We start from the raw sequence: 16,539 nt of genomic DNA, 5'->3' as shown, positions 1-16,539 counted from the left end.
ATATACTGCCCTTGCTGTTAATGGTTCCTTCAACAGCACTAAATCTTAGCCAAATTACTGAGACTGCCATGAATCTCTAACAAAGAACCTGTTAAACTGCATGAGACCCTTGAACACTATATTTTTATTAATATTCTTTAAAGAATTCATCAGGAACACCAAGATTTTGAAAAACTTTCTCCACTACTCTGACCACTTCAGACAGCACGCTCAGCTTCTGCCATTGCTTCTCTAGGTTCTCAGTACCCTAACTCTTCACGAGCATGTGCTACTATGTAGAAGACATACATATACACATGTAGGTTTGTGTTATACCTAGTCTGTAACACTATCTTCCCCCCCCTCTTTCTTGATATAAAATCTTTTTCCACTTTGTCCATATGAACATTACCATGAAATTCACCTTCCACATTGTGGTTGCTCTTCATTCCCTTGATGATCTAAGCTTAGAGGACAAATAATAGAAATACTTAGCAGGTATTAGCTACATACTTTGTTCAGAGAGGAGTACTGCTTACATGCAATACAGCATGTATCACCTAACCAGAACAGATGCAGAATTGTACAGGATGCACAAAAGAAAAGGTCTCTTCCTCTTCTCAAAACTTCTGTTTTCAATGATCTTATTAGTATTTAAAGCCAAGAACAGAACACCCACGCACACTAGTCTAACACGTATTTATTTGTAGAACCAGGGCTCAAACGTATAGAACCTGGATCTTACAGACTGCCTCGCTAAAATTCCATTATCTATTACAAATACCTAACGTAAGAGAGATCAGAAAGCTGATACTGAAGTCAGGTAATGATGTCCTAAGAAAATCAGCTGGTTTTATACCAACATCCTGATAAGGACATATTAAAAGACAACCTATGTTTTCGTATTTCTAAGTTATAAAGAAACAACTGTTTAAAACCAATATAACTTTAATAGCTCTTTAATCACACTGTCAGATGTAGCGTGCTTAACAAGTGATTTACCTCTAAGATGGTAGGTTCAAACATTACTTAAAGATTAAGAATTAACCATGCAGTGAACAACAATCCAATGTTTGCTAATGCGAGTGTTTGCTTGCAAGATACACTGCCTGGAGAGGAGCAAAAATGACAGCTGAGTTTTGCTAGGAGAACACAGCTCTGAGCTGACACAGAGGAACCAAAGAATGCAAGGTGAAATACAAGAAAAAAAATCCATCCTAAGAATAATAATAATAAACAACAATAAAAAGAACTGGAATTTACCAAGTTGTGAATTATATTGTTAGATGTTTTTAACCAACATCCCTCAAAATGAAATGCAATTTCATTATTCTGTAATGTCACAAACAGCAATACTCATCACATATAAGGTACAGAGGAAGAAGAATCATCCTGTAACTTTAGACTACAGAGAAGAAGGTGACAGTTCAAAAGTAAACATCATTTTGGGACCTGAGAAACAGTTAAATTATGTATGCTTTTCTATCAGAGATAAGGGAAGAACAGAACACACCGCATGCATCTACAAAACAAGATTTTTAGTATATTAATATTCCCCTCTGACAAAAAATAAGTAGTCATGTGCCATTCTTCCACTAAATGATACCACTTCATTTCAGAAGTAGTACCTGCATTCCCCACCCTAAGGAAAAGAGGAATAGAGTTGTTCCAGGCATAGGTTCACGGAGTACAGCTGAAAACAAGCCAGATGAGTGTTTCTCAACAGGAAAATAAAAGTTACACTGTTTGTACAATTTCACTTTCCTGTGAACGTAAAGAATGATCAGAAAGAATTGTACGACATTGCAACAGACGATAGATGGATATTAAGATAAGGACATAAGGCTATTACAGTCCTGAACATTACAGTAAGCAATATGAAAAGACCTTCTATGCATGACACTTGAGAAAATGAAGGGACTGAGCTGTTACTCTGAAAAGATTCATTTTATTAAATACAAATTATCATTCACCAATGAATTTTGCATTTCAATCAGTTTTGTCCCCTATCATTATATGACCTATAATCTTTCAGCTGCGCAAAACACTCACTGACTATACTCCTTTAGCTTAATAATGGCTGTAGGTATAAGTAGCCTAAGAACAGAAAGGTTTAAAGAAATCATTTTGTCTGTTACACAATAAGAAACTGTGCATCATTTGTTAGAGGCCTCTTCACTGTGCCTGGAATCTTCTCAGAGGAGTGCCTCTTTCAATTACTGTTCTGTAGGCAGCCATGAAACACTGCCCTGCATTCATCCCCCATCTTCTAAATATACTGGCTGAGGGGCTGGCCCTGCTGAAGTCAACAGGAGCCATGCCATGGATTTCAGGGACACGGATTTATGTTTATTACACTCTACTTCCTGATTTCGGGTATAAATATAATGCAAGGATATATTTTTGTACATATAAAGTAAAAATTTATGGTAAAAATAAAAGGAGAACAGGTCACTATATCGAGAGAAGCAGCAGAGCCGTCTGCCCTGTACTGCTCTTGGGGATCCCTGGTACATTCTGTCGGCTCTTCTGGAAGAAACAGCACCTTAATGACAGCTTCATAGAAGCCCTTACAGCAACTCAAGGAAACCACTAACCCTAGAAGATTTGCATACGGGAAAAAAAACAGGACACTTCTTTCAGACCTATAGATTACGTTATAAATAGTGACTTTCCATTGATGTGATAAAAGATAAATTTACAGTCTTTTCTCAACAAGGAGGCTCAATAACTCCTTACTGTCAACAAGGCCTGGAATAAGCAACCCCTATCTTTATTTTGTTTATGTTTGGCAGTTTTACTGGAAACACATTACAAACGCATTAAGAACACAGCACAACTTTCCAGAGATTGAATACATTTCTGTCCTTTCCCATTGCTTAACATAGAGCTTTGAGACAACTACTACCACCAAGCATTTACTGGGATGTATCTGAAAAAGCACAGTGAAGTAAATACCATTGCAGTTGTTTTTTAGTAATTAACTTTGCAGTGCTCTTCATTTTTCTCCCACTCTATTACTTAACAAGTGGCAGTCCCTCCATGACAAGTACATGTGCTTGAAGTGCCTCACTGTTTCCTGACACTGCCGACTTGGCCAACTCTGAGCCACCTTGAAAGGAATGCCAATAACGTGCATCACAGAAGTGAATTAGAAAATGAAGAAATCAATGCAATACATGTCTGGCCTATCTATCTTCCTTAGATTCATCAATATCCAGATGAAATGCACTTTCCTTATTTCATTTCTGCCTCCCTTGGCAGAATTTGAATACTTTAAGCCTTTATTGCATAGAGAAGTGGTGTGCAGTCATAGCAGTTCTGGTCTTAAATTCCTGGTTTAGTCTTCATTTCTTCCTGTATTCAGGACGATGTTGATACAAACCCTAAACTTATGCTACAAAATTCAGATGTATTAAAATATGGAACTCTATTATATATATATATAAAATACACAAAAACAAACAAACAAAAAACAACAGTCAAACACTTGTAAGCAAACACAACGTTCAGAGCACCACCAAGAAAGGAAATCAGTTCTGGGTTAGGTCTGTAAATGAAGGATCCAAAGCTTACTGCTGAGAGCAGAAGACGCTGAGTAATTTGATTGCAAGTGCTGTTCTGTTGTTAATTTTGAGAAGGCATTCTAGAAAGAGAATGAGTCCTGACAGTGGCTACAAGAAGAGATGTCTTATTATTCTTAATATGTCAATTCTAGTAACTAAAAGAGGCATTTGGTGCATCAGACCATATGGTTTAGTCTGTACTGTGTATTAAGCTGTTGGAAGTTGCACAAGCTGTCTTTACTTTTCAAGAGAAGCAGTGGTATATGTTTTCCCCAAATAATTGATATTATTCTTATCACACGACACAGAAACTCAAAGTTCAGACTTCAAACTCAGCGGCAACATTTACAACTAATCCTGAGAATTGCTGAGTATCCTTTGAGTGGAATGAGGGCAAAACAGTACCGATGCCCTCCCTCCTAACAGTGAATAAGCTGCAGTGCTCAAAAAAGGTGGAGGATTTTGCAAGCTAGATAGATAACAGATGGGAGATTTCTAGAATCTAAAGAGACAGAGGCCACCTGCGTTCTTTGTAGAAGCAGATCATTTAGTTTTCCAACACACACTAAATTTTCCACTTCCAAACGCTATTTAAAAATCAAATAAAAATCAAGCTTTATTTAAAAAAGATTATGACAATACATTTCAGTAAGTCCTTTTGGGGCCTCATGGCATTAACACCACATTCAGTGTTTTCATTAATCAAAACCAGGTATTTCAAGCCATGTAGGATTTGGGAAACAAAACTTTAATTCAAAATAAAATAAAATAAAATCTGAGTATGCACACCACAGAAAACCATGTTTCTGAAGCACATTCAGTCTATTTAACCTTTTCTTTCCTCATAAAACCTAAACAATTATATTGGATTCAAATATTAACTCCTAACAACCTTGTTTAAGGAAATCAGTTTTGAAGACGCATGAAAACATTACTCGATATAAGTCTTCCTGGTGGGAGAAATAATGTGAAGAAAGATGAAAACACTCAACTGACATGTCCCAGTAAGGATACGGGTATCAAGAAGTGTGCTGTAAAAGTCTCAGCTTTTCACCACTGTTTATTACCCCCAGAAATTTAATTCTTCAGATACAGTAGTCCTATCCACCACCTACATTTCTATCAAAATGTTTGGTCTTTCTCTGACAAGTTCTGAATGCAGTTACGCATCGTCAGTGTAACATGGGGAACAGTTCACAAGTAACATTTTAAAATAATTTACTCTCATCATTTCCTTGCTCTAACCCCATATTAAAAAATATAATGCAATTGATTCTGGTTTTCTTGCTGTGATAGCACTTGACAATACAGAAATTTTGCCAAGATGCAGATCTAGGTTGGATAATGCAAGTTACATGTCCAGTTGGTAATCCAGACAAAAGAAAGCCATCATAATAGCCAGCCATGGAAATTCACAAAGGAAGCAGCGCTTAGGATGCAAATGCTCCCTCTACGTTCACCCTAGCAGTGGATATAAGTAAACCTAAACCAGAAATTTATGACACTGCTACTACCAAAAAATAATAATAATAATAATAATATCTGAAAACTAAAGAAGAAAAGAAGTTCTCATCTCCTTCTTCACTCAAGTTTCACAGCATACACATGGATATGAATAAGGACGGGATTCTTCCCTCTCACTTCTTGCACAGCTGCTTGGGGAAGGCTTCAGATTAACATAAATGATATTACACATCCATAAGGCTGTCTTTCAAAGATGTTTCCTAACTTGTAAATGCAATATTTACAGAGATCAGGTCAAGTAAAAAATATTTAATATAATTATTTAACTTATGCATATCTGTTTATGACTGCTAAAGAACATGGGATGACTTTAAATTCCTGCTAATATATGCAGTATACATTTAGTGCAACTTGCATGAATTCCCATTCCAATTTTTAATTACTATGCCGTCTGCAAAGACAAAAACCCACTAAGTCAAGTCAGAATGCTGTCTTTTTTTTCTCTTTTTTAATCTTACATCAGAACAGTTAACATTAATCATATATGGCTCCACAGGCACTGCTTTTCTACATGTTCACGACCAAAATAGTAAATTGAAGTTTGAATAAAAGTAATAAAATAGCTACTGGTACAGATTTTTACAATTAAAACATATTTCTATCTAAACATATTTCCAAGCCAGCCTTCATTAGCAAGTAACCCAAAGCTTCATTTGTACTCACTATGTGTTTCAGAATACCCGCCTCCTGCCAAAAAAAAAAAAGAAAAAAAAGGCAAAAATCTTTGTTTACATTTTTTTTCAGGATTTATTTTTCTATTTATATTGAATATACTTTTACTTGCACAACTTGTCAAAATGCTTTGTGAAAACTGTAAGAGGAGAATGATTTTATGCCATTAAACAGGCCTGGGAGCAGGAGAGAAAGACACTGAATTTATTTTTACTTGAGACTTTTACATTTTTAGACAGATAAGAGATTGAATTCATGCCACCATGGAGTCCATCCTGTTTGTCCACCTACTAGAGAACAAAATAGCCTAAGGCTTTTTTCTAAGCTTTCCAAGCCATGGCTTTAATTTCTCTCTCAAAATCTCAAAATCAAACATCCACCCATCCATCTGGAGGAACCAGACATTGCAGGTTTTGGATTTATTAAACTCTATTTATGTTGATAATAGGAGAGGGACATATGATTTGGCAGAGCAAACACAGGTTTAGCAGCTTAATTGCTTGGGTTTCGTATAGTGATTGTTATGTTAATGCTAAATGGGGATTCCTACAAATAAATCCCTGCTGCCTGAGAATGAGAAGGTGGGAATGCTGCGGCAATTTGGTAAGAAGCTGCTCTTCAGGGGCAAAGACGTAACCAAATAAACAACAAAACCCTGCACGTACATGGGATTTCTTATCATACAGTATTCAACTTGGTCTCGAGACAAACCTCATTCCTTAACACTGCAGCTGCAATGACTATACTATGTTTTGTTCCCTTCAGTACTTCCTACCAGGTACACAAATGTGATGCTGATCCCCCACGACACCTGAACCTGCTCTGTCTTCACAGCCCCAGGTTTTCAGATCTGACAGAAAACTAAGCTTGCTTAGAGGACTAGGAACCATATCCTGGAAAAACATTTTCTGTGATAAAATAAATACCAAGTGAGAAGTTTGCACTGATAACCAGGTATTTTGAAAGAATAATTACATGCTTAATATTTTAGATCCAAGAATAAGATTTTAAAAAGGAAGGAATCAACATAGCTATATATTTCAAAAGTTCTTTGGAGTAGTGTAGTATTTCCTTCAGTTTCTTGAAAGTTTCATTATCGTTTTCCCTAAACTTATGTCCACATTTCATCACCCAAAATGCACCTCCACCACACAGCAGATGTGTCATTAACTATTTCTGAAAAAAAGTGAAATAAAATCACCCAGCATGAGAATACTATGGAATAAGTCAACACTAGCAGATGGTGTTTATTTTGTCACTGCTTGTGTTAAAAATTACCACCTATTTCATCAGTTTCTTTAAGGTGGAAGCCTCATGTTAAAAAGTGAAAAAGCTATTTTTTATAAGATGTCACAGAAGTCCTTAAAATATAAGCACTTGTTTTCATGGTTTCCAGTTTTCTAGGACATGGTGCAATACACAGGAGATGGGTTTGTATAAATTTGACATGATAGAGTATTTTGCTAGCAGCTCAGTCTTTCAACACACAATCTGTTTTGTTTCTCAAGCAAATTTTGAAAATTCTTTACTTCAAATGCTGGTGTTTTCAAGACAAATTCTCTAACAAGTGTTAAGCCTGCCCCTAGGAGGGGCACCTGATAGAACTATCAGTTTGCTTTCTTCTAGGACCCAATATGCAAAAGCTTTTCATTTGCCCCTAAGAATTTCTTACATCCTTACTATTTTATCACATGCTTTTGATTTACATGCTCTAGTGGATTACTTAATAGCATGTTGCATGAAGAGCAATTCTACAATCTGGACTTGGCTACTTCAATAAATCTTTGTTAAAATGCCACGATAAAAACCAGGTTTTGCTCATCTATTTTTCAGAGAATTTCCATTAAAATAGAAAACCAGAACACCTCCCCAAAATGCAAACCAATACAATCCTCAGTAAAACAAATCCACGCTGCAAACAGCAGAGTGAAGTAATTTCAGCACTACTATGATTTAAACAAAATTACCATAAACTCCATCCTCAGTGTCCATACCCAGCACTTAAATACAATTTTAAACAAAGTAAAACAATCTATTTATATCTGAAGGTTACTGGACATCAGTATACTGTTTTCACTGATGTTAAATGTCAAGCCGTAGAGAGATTAGACACCTAAATCAAATTCCCACATAACCTGTTGCATTTTGGTTCTATACACCATGAACACAACAAGATAATACCCAATCCGTTTGATTCCCTCAGAAAAACTGTAATCCCTATCATAACAGTTCAGTTGATAATGTCCCAGAATTACTTCAATAAATTACTTGCACAGCACAGATTACCATAGGTCTTTGAGATATTTGTATGCTTGCTGCAACAACATATCAAACAGATAGCCTACTAAGTACAGCCATTCAAATCTCCTTTTGGCATTGGCAGGGTTACACACACAGTGGAGCCCGTAGTCTCTGAATCCCAGTCCAGATTTATACGTTCACAGTTTACCCAAGATCATTACGTCAAAACAAACAGTGAAGATGCTCAAACTGCACTACAATGGCTGCAAAGGAAACCAAAAGATAGGAAATAGAAGACAGGCTGCCAGGACAACCTCTGTTCCTGCACTATGATACTTTCTTTAATTACCTTGTTCTAAATTCAGTCCTTTCCCCCTCCTGCTGTCTCCTATTGCACTTAATGTTCAGATGGGCTTGGCCACGCTTTACAAGGAACCAATCCTGTTATCTTCGTTATTCAATGAGCAGTACAAAATCTGTTAGTGTCCTATTCTAATCGTACCCTAAGCAGAGCATTCATTTCTTCTTTTGATTTTACATATTGCCCCAAATACACTATCTGAATGCTTTAAATTAATTTAGTAATTATTTTGATAATACCATGAGCTTTCGTGACACTACTCTAAAAAAACAACCAGAATCTAATGTTTATTTTTCAAATTCTGAATGCGATTTTTTTTTTTTTTCCCCATACATTTATTTATTCACTAAGAACTCTTCTTCTCCCAGCATGGAAGTAACAAAAAGTGAGAATCTGGATACTAGGAAGGGGAGATTTTTGTACAAGATGCTTTTATCTGTTTTCCTTCAAAAGCCTGAGCACAGAGCTGCAAACAATCCTGACTGTGTTTCTGAAGCTCTGGCCGTTGTAATACCCATGTTCAGCACTTAACCTCCTTTCTTCCCATTACCTCTTGCAAAACATTTTCGTCTACACCAAAAGCATCTTTCTCCTTAGCGAAGGCTGAATAGATCAAGAAAATCTCCCACTTTGTTAGTACACAGCAAAGCAATCCACCCACTAACTGAGCCCGCTGGATAACTGGATACCTTTAAAACAAACAAACAAAAAATCTGAGGGCTCTACTTCCAGTGATACAAAGACTCCTCTTCTGTTTACCCAACATGGACACTGAAAGCTTTGCAACACTGTTTGGATGCATTCTCAGCCAGCCCAGGCTTTAAACCAAGGTTAGTGCCATCTGTCTCTTATTGGCAGCATCCAGATTGATATAAAATATCCTATGGCACTTTTTAAAAGGACTGGAGTTAAATTGTGGCTTTGGTCAATTCCCTTGAATTATTAACATAACAGAGCTGGCTGACATCAATGCCAGTCAGCACACCTGTATCTATAAACTCACTGCACCTTTTCTTGCCACGCAATGAACTATTTCACTCGCCATATTAGACACAATATATGAAAATAATCAGACTTTTATATAAGTCATTAAAAGTTCTGTTTTTTCTATTGCTTTTCTTAGCTGAATTATTGTTAAATATATCTTACTGTCAAGCCACTGATTAGAATTATTACTACTGTCAAATATTTTTGATTTCTAGATAATATATTCTCATGTACTTCTTAAATTCTAAAGCTCTAAACACAATGCTAAAAATTAAAATATATTAAATAAAAATATATAAATTAAATATAAAAATCAAATTTATTTGAATTGGGAAGGGTATCTGGCTCTCAGGGGAAAGAACTAAACCAAAGGGAGATGCTATTTGAAGAAAGGCTTTAAAGCTTCAAACACAAAAAGACAGGGTTCACATGGAAGCAATTTGTAGGGCCAAACCTTTCTATGATCCTGAGAAATGCACTCAAGTATTATTATTTGAGATTTAATATGGCCTAAATAGCATAACCCGCTCACTTTAACTGTGCCAAAATCACTTCTGCAACACCAATAATCATGAATGCTTCAGATACGCAGAGATCTACATTGGATCATTTCCATTCCTCACACAACTTTCACCTTTATTACTAACCATACACATGCCACCTGGGACAAATTTTACTACTGTAATAGTTATGGAAATTTAATCGCTCTACCAAAAGCTCTGGCTCCTGTTCTTCTAAGAAGCATGACAATATTAAAAGGTCCTTATCTCCAGTCTGAAAACAAACCAAGCATTCTTGGGTTGCATTAACTATGGTAGGGTCACAGATGATCTACACTTCCCAGACTCTGATGGAAGAAACTGTCCCACTATTTGCTTGGTCACTAGTGGAGATTCATAGCCTAATGCCATTCACCAGGTTTCACCAACAATCAAGTGACAACAGAAAGAAATACATCAGGAAAAACAAATTGGGGGTAGTGAGAAAACCTTTTCAGGTTTCATTTAAACGTTAAGTAGGCAGAACATTGGTCCTGGTTAGGGCACTAAGTCAGCAAAGCATTTACTTATGTGCTTAAACAAGATTCTCAAATGGAAAGATAGCCTTTCGTGTACGTACTAGGTCATAGCTGAAATATCAGGATATGTCTCTCATCTCACCAAGCAGGTAAATATAGGGCAAAAATATTGGTCTTCTTGAAGACATAAGATCTTATAAAAATGGCCCAAGCTAAATCAGAAAGAAGACATGCTGATACAACAGAAAGTGTAAGTGTATCCAATGAATGAAAATCATGTCTGAAATTTAGGAAACATCAGAAGGAAGATATCATGGAATAATTATTTTTGTAGTAAAATACCTCAAGATACATTTGGATTTACATTACTGTAGCTTCTAATTTGTTTTTTCTCCTAGTAAGAAGGATATTGCAAGCATTTTCCAAACACCCTACTTCTCCCAAGGGAGTTTTTCAAAACAAAAACAGAAGAGGAGGGAGGGGGATGTAGTGATACTTCAAAATAGCTGTCAATCTGTGAGAAAATTCTCCCCCCAACCCCCCCCCCCCAGAAAAAAAAAAAGGGAAAGAAAAGAAAAACCACAACAAAATTCATTATGTTCTATGCAGTCCCTAAAATGCAAAATGTCAGTGCCACATCAAATATGACTGTCTAAATCTGAAACTTTTAGATCAAAAAAATCATATTGAGATGAACACAGCTACCAGTAAACCTCTAATGAAAAAGTCAGATATAAGAATCTCTGAAGCAACATGCATCACATGCAAGCATTAAACAATGTGAAAAATTACATATGTAACTGCCCTTCTGAAAATACTGCCAGTACAGGTATGAGGTTGCTTTAATTCATGCCTGTTTGCACCTAAATCCTGGGCATCTCACACAACTTGGTTCATTTTCTCTCCGTGACTAAGCCCAGTCCCATGAAACAATGTTAGCTGGGGAACCTGCAGATCCTTCACCACTCACTGAAGACTCCTAATACAAACCTACCCTTTGTCAGTTCACTAAGGGAGGTAATACTCAAAAAATGGAAGAGAAACAAGTAGTAGAGAGAGACCACATGTATCCAACAGAATACAAACACCCAGGAGGAAAAAAATAAACAATCCCACAATACTTAAAAAGCAGAAGATAAATAGAACTAGAGTAATCATTGCAAAACCCACAAATTCTAAACTAGGTTCTAAGTTTATAAGGAATACAGTTTAAGCAAGATAAAAACCTTACGTATTAGAGAGTTCTTTGTCTCAGCCAGCTGCTGCCAGCTTGTCTGTCTGTCTTTCAATTTCTCAGAAAGGTGTGTGTGAAAATCTAAATGAAATAAAACAAATACATTTTAGAGATGGCTCTTTTCCTCTTTTTCTTCCATTTTGTTCAGCTTTGGTGTAATACAGCCAATCGCATAGTTCACCTCCTCCCACCCAACAACCTCTGAATGAGAAAAATACATTACTCATTATGATCTAGAGACAGAAAATTATCTTTGATATTTATGACACATATAGATGCAAAATGAGTAGAGATGTAGTCCTACTGGTGAAACCTTGCTTTTAGGGAGGTACATAAACTCAGTGTCAGTATCATTAGCTATGCAAATGGGCAACACATACAAATCTGTATACGGTACATGCATTAAAAGTAAAACTAAAGTCCATAAGACTTCCATACCTGTTGTACAGTAGGTATTTAAGATCATAGTATGTTATTTTCAGTGTATTATCTATTAATCAGTAATGGAACATGTTACATTCCACTAAAAGATCAGTTTAATTATCTTAATGCAGTCTTTTATGATACATTTGGAAAACAGACTTTCAGCTGTTACAAAGCACTTCTTAGATCAAGTTTACTGCAGCAGCATGATGACTTTCATATTCACTGGCAACAAAATCAGGCTCATTTTATTGCAACCAGACACAAACCAGGGAAACTGCAGTGCAGCAAGGTCAGCAATCTTTTTTCATTGTCTCATAAAAACTCCCCAGTTTTAGGAAGCCAGATTTTAACATATGTAAGAAAAATAATACTTTTAATCACCTTTCATTTGGACTAAAAAAAAAAAAACAAAACAGAACAGGAGCTTTCTAGTGTACAGTTAGTTTAAATTAACCTGGATTTTGAAAATGAAGCAACTATCAGGTCCTCTTACATTTGAAAAGCACAAAATGCATTGAAAAATACCATTGAATTTCCAAATAAAAACCAATAGTTTCCAGAAGTGATAAATAGGAGACATAAAACCTGTTTTTATGTATTTACATGAATTTCCTTACACCAACCACTATGACAAGAAGCCTAATAATTAATGTATGGTCACTTCAACTCCGATTTCTTACTGCCTTTAAGGCTTCATTGGGAAATGGGTCCAAATGCTTAATAAGATAATAATTTAATCTTGTACCCGGGAGTCACTAGAATCAGAACTGAAAACATATTCTGTATATGACAGTAATTTACTACTTGGAAGGAGAAAGAGGAAAACAAACAAACAAACAAACAAAAAAAAAACACACAACAATGTCTTGACACAAAGCTATAAAAACAGATGCCCAAAAAACAGAAGTAACGCTTCACATGTAAAAGATATAAGACAACATATTAGCTACTTTTGAGGAGCATAAATGTTTCTGACCTAACCTGCACAAATCTTGTGAAAGAATTCTGGCTCTTAGTTTTACATTGCTGTCTTTCACAGTAAATTGTAATTTTAAGGGACAAGTTACACCTTTACAAACAATAAAACCCAGATAGTTTACTAACCTGTCTAAATGCCTCCTTGCCACACATGAAATGAAAGTTTAATGTGGTGTGATTGTAAATTATTTTCAGGTGTTTTGGCTCATGACTCATTAGCTCAGCTTAACTTTTGATGGCACAGACTTTTGATTTAACAACAAGGAAGGAAAAGAAGAGATTCTCAGGATCTTTTCACTGAAAAATCATACTACAAACAATATGCAAGTGAACCAAAAATATACAAAGTGCCGAGTACAATGACTTGATATAAAAACTTTGGTAACTATCAAAACAATTCATTACAAATTTATTTGTTTTGATGTTACCAGGAATTTTCCACCAAATGTTATGCTAAATACTTTCATATTTTTTTATATACGTATTTTTTTCATATTTTAAGTAAACACTTATATATGTAGGAATGTATCAAAAAGAAAAGCACCAAATTGATTCAAGAAGCTCCCCTCTTCTGTGGTACATAAAATTAAACAACTTTAGTAGTATTTAGTTCTACAGTTTCTGTCATTTTATTCCCTACAATATGCATTTTTTTGAAGTCTTTAATGTCTTGATTTTCATTTCAACAGTTTTGCTTTCATTTCTGTTTCAAGAGGAAAAAAACAGAATTAATCCATCAACAGAATGTTGACTGACATTTTATCACATTGCCCTTTAGAAGCTTGTGTATGTTACTGAGTCTGTTATTTTCTCTCTTTCCCTATCTGTGGCCACCTTGGGATATTTGATCCTTACAATTACAAAGAGCACAGATGAGGATGACAACTGTTTCCCCAAGGAAGCTGAGCCATCATCTCTCTTTTTGATGTGAAACATCTAATACTAATGTCACAAAAATAAGTTTCCAAGCTTATTTCAAACTGTTTCTCCTATAATTAAAAAAAAAAAAAGAAAAAGAAGAAAAAAAAAAGTTTGCTACCAATGCCCACAAGAAAGGATTATTTAAATGTTGAGATACTTTTAAAATAGTGTCATCTGAAGGGAAGTCTCCATGGGTATTACCCTGCTCTGACACTCACAGGGAGTTAAGCCTAATTGCATTTAGGGTTATCTCTAGCAGCTACGCTCAGAATCAAACATCCTCAGGAGGACCATTGTTCTAACTAATCTATTTATTAGGCTATTATTCAGATTCAGCACAGTCCTTTATAAAAAATCTCAAAGGGATAGTAAAGGATTTTGCAATCATCAGACGTATACTATGACCTACAATATCCACCCCTGTCAAGTTAGGGGAAAAAATGCTCTTGTAAGTAAATGTTTTCTTTCCTCTAAAACACAAATCCCCCGTGTCCAGAGGTCCACTTGCTCCTACAGTAACTGACTCAAAGAAATCTGCTTTCCACACCTTACTTTCAAAAAGGAATAATGCTTTTCATCTCAGGATATCTCATCTCAATTCAAGTTCAAAATCAATGTTGACACAGCTAAATTTAAATAATTGCAAAACTTTTTCAAAAACAAGAAAACAAATACTGCAATGCCAAAATTGGTCTCCTACAACATACATGACGCCCAGACGAGCCGCTCGTCTCCCACACAGCATTCACAATTTTCTTCTCCTCCCCTTAAACCACCCTCTGCAGGAACTACTCCTCTGTGTCCACCACTGGTTCATTCCTCGCACCCACCTCACGTCCCTCACACCCCAACAGGCCTCCGCTAGGCCAGGCTCACCGACGAGGCCTTGCGCGAGCCTCCTTGCGGGGCCACGAAGTGCTGACAAAGCCAGGCACTACCACTTCCCGCTTCCATCGCCGCCCTGTCTCTGTGCCATGCGACCGGCAGAACAGAGGTGCCTGTGCTTGCCCGGACCCCCCAGCACAGCACACACCTCACATACAGCGCGAGGCTCAGTGCCCAACAGCATGTTTTCAGCCAGAGCCCTCCTGGTTCTCTGCTCCTCTCTTGAGCTGGAGTAAGTCAGGAGTACCTGTTTCTACCCAGAAAGAAGCACTACTCCTCTCTCTTCTTTTTCCCTCGTCATTTATTTTCTTGTTAGGAGTTTTCCCCATCACAGTTCTAGCATGACGGATGCTTCCAATGACGCATTATTTTCTCCCTTACGAGTCTAGTCAGGCATTCTGGAATTCCACATTCCACTTTTTACCATTTCCCAACAGACATCACTAGAAGTTTGGCTTCCTAAACATACCATATGCTCTACCTTTAAGATAGCTACACATTATTTATGACACATTTTAAATTTATAATTTTTTAATGATAGTTTTGTAAATTAATTACTTTTTTTTTTTTTTTTTTTTTTTTATGTTATAAGGCTTCCTTTTCCCACCTGTAATGCTTAAGTCTCTTTGTTAGCATTTGTCTTGAAAATGACTATGGAACTCCAAGTACGATCAGAACCTAAGTCTCCTCCTATGCTCTGTTCACATTGCCCCTCCTACAAATGGCACAATCCAATTTTTATTGGTAATAAGCAATAGAGAGCTGGTTTATTTTAATGCTTCCAAAGGGCTATTTATAAAAAAAAATAAAAAAATTCTTACCAAAACCCTTGATTTTTCAGGCTGCCTCTCCCCCCTGCCCAGTAGACCCACAGATGAATCAATCCAGTAGGGAACTGTCTCCATTTCCATCACACCAACATGGCTGCAGTCTTTTGCCACTGTCTTTCATTTCCCACCTAGCGAGCACTTGTAATGAGTGCAATTGCTGCCCTGTTAGCGCCTCAGTACGCTTTCATTGCTTTTTGCTTAACATTACTGATCTTTATGTGCTTCAAGGAAGAGGACAAAACCTGTAACAACTGACAAAACACACTCAGTACTGGGCAGGTTGAAACTCTACATTTTTCTCAAATAACCTTTTTCATTTTTGTTTATGCATCACATTCTTCCCTAATATTTGAGATCAAACATACTGTACAGACGTAAAAGTACTGTACTCTTAACCTACATGCATACTATTTCTGGAGGCAAATAATCATTATGGAGAAATTAGAAGACAATAGTAAAAAAAAACATGCACAAAAGTAGTGCAATATGAACTGTTCCATAGAATATGAACTGGCCATGCAATTTTTCATTTCTTACATAGTCTTGACAGAATTACCTGCTATTTTCTCTATTAAGTTCCATTACACATTTTATAATTGATATTTTGTTTGATCTTTTACAAGAGTTGTGTTGATTTTTCTCTTCTGTGAAGCATATCACCAAGGCAATTAAACTTGAAAAAGCTGTACATGCATACTATACTACCTGCTCTCCAGCCAAAATCTTCTCCAACATAAAGCACCCACAATATATTTTGCCTTTGCAAGTGTATTCTTAAATATGTTAACAACAAAAACTCATGCAGGAATGACAAACACTACAAAGGAAAATGGTCTAATATTGGTTCAAGTTTGTTTGAAAGCTTATTTAGTTCAGTGAATTCAACACCAAATATACCATAGTCTTCTACAAAAGAT

The 16,539-nt window shown here is 36.2% G+C and overlaps 1 protein-coding gene across 12 annotated transcripts in view; it reads right to left on the bottom strand.

The window, feature by feature from the left end:
• Window positions 1-16,539, bottom strand: part of TENM2 (teneurin transmembrane protein 2) — an 823,338-nt gene that overhangs the window by 285,927 nt on the left and 520,872 nt on the right. For 8 of the 12 annotated variants that reach the window (XM_035338975.1, XM_035338974.1, XM_035338978.1 and 5 more), the window contains one exon: window positions 11,580-11,663. The exons of the other annotated variants lie outside the window; for them this stretch is intronic. In XM_035338975.1, the coding sequence (XP_035194866.1) occupies window positions 11,580-11,663 (84 nt within the window). The remainder of the gene's footprint in view (window positions 1-11,579; window positions 11,664-16,539) is intronic. 12 annotated transcript variants of the gene reach the window in all.

This window comes from Oxyura jamaicensis, chromosome 13 (genome assembly GCF_011077185.1).
Source record: "Oxyura jamaicensis isolate SHBP4307 breed ruddy duck chromosome 13, BPBGC_Ojam_1.0, whole genome shotgun sequence".
NCBI lineage: Eukaryota > Metazoa > Chordata > Aves > Anseriformes > Anatidae > Oxyura > Oxyura jamaicensis.
Note: the sequence above shows the minus strand (reverse complement) of the source record. Positions and strands in the feature narration are given on the sequence as shown.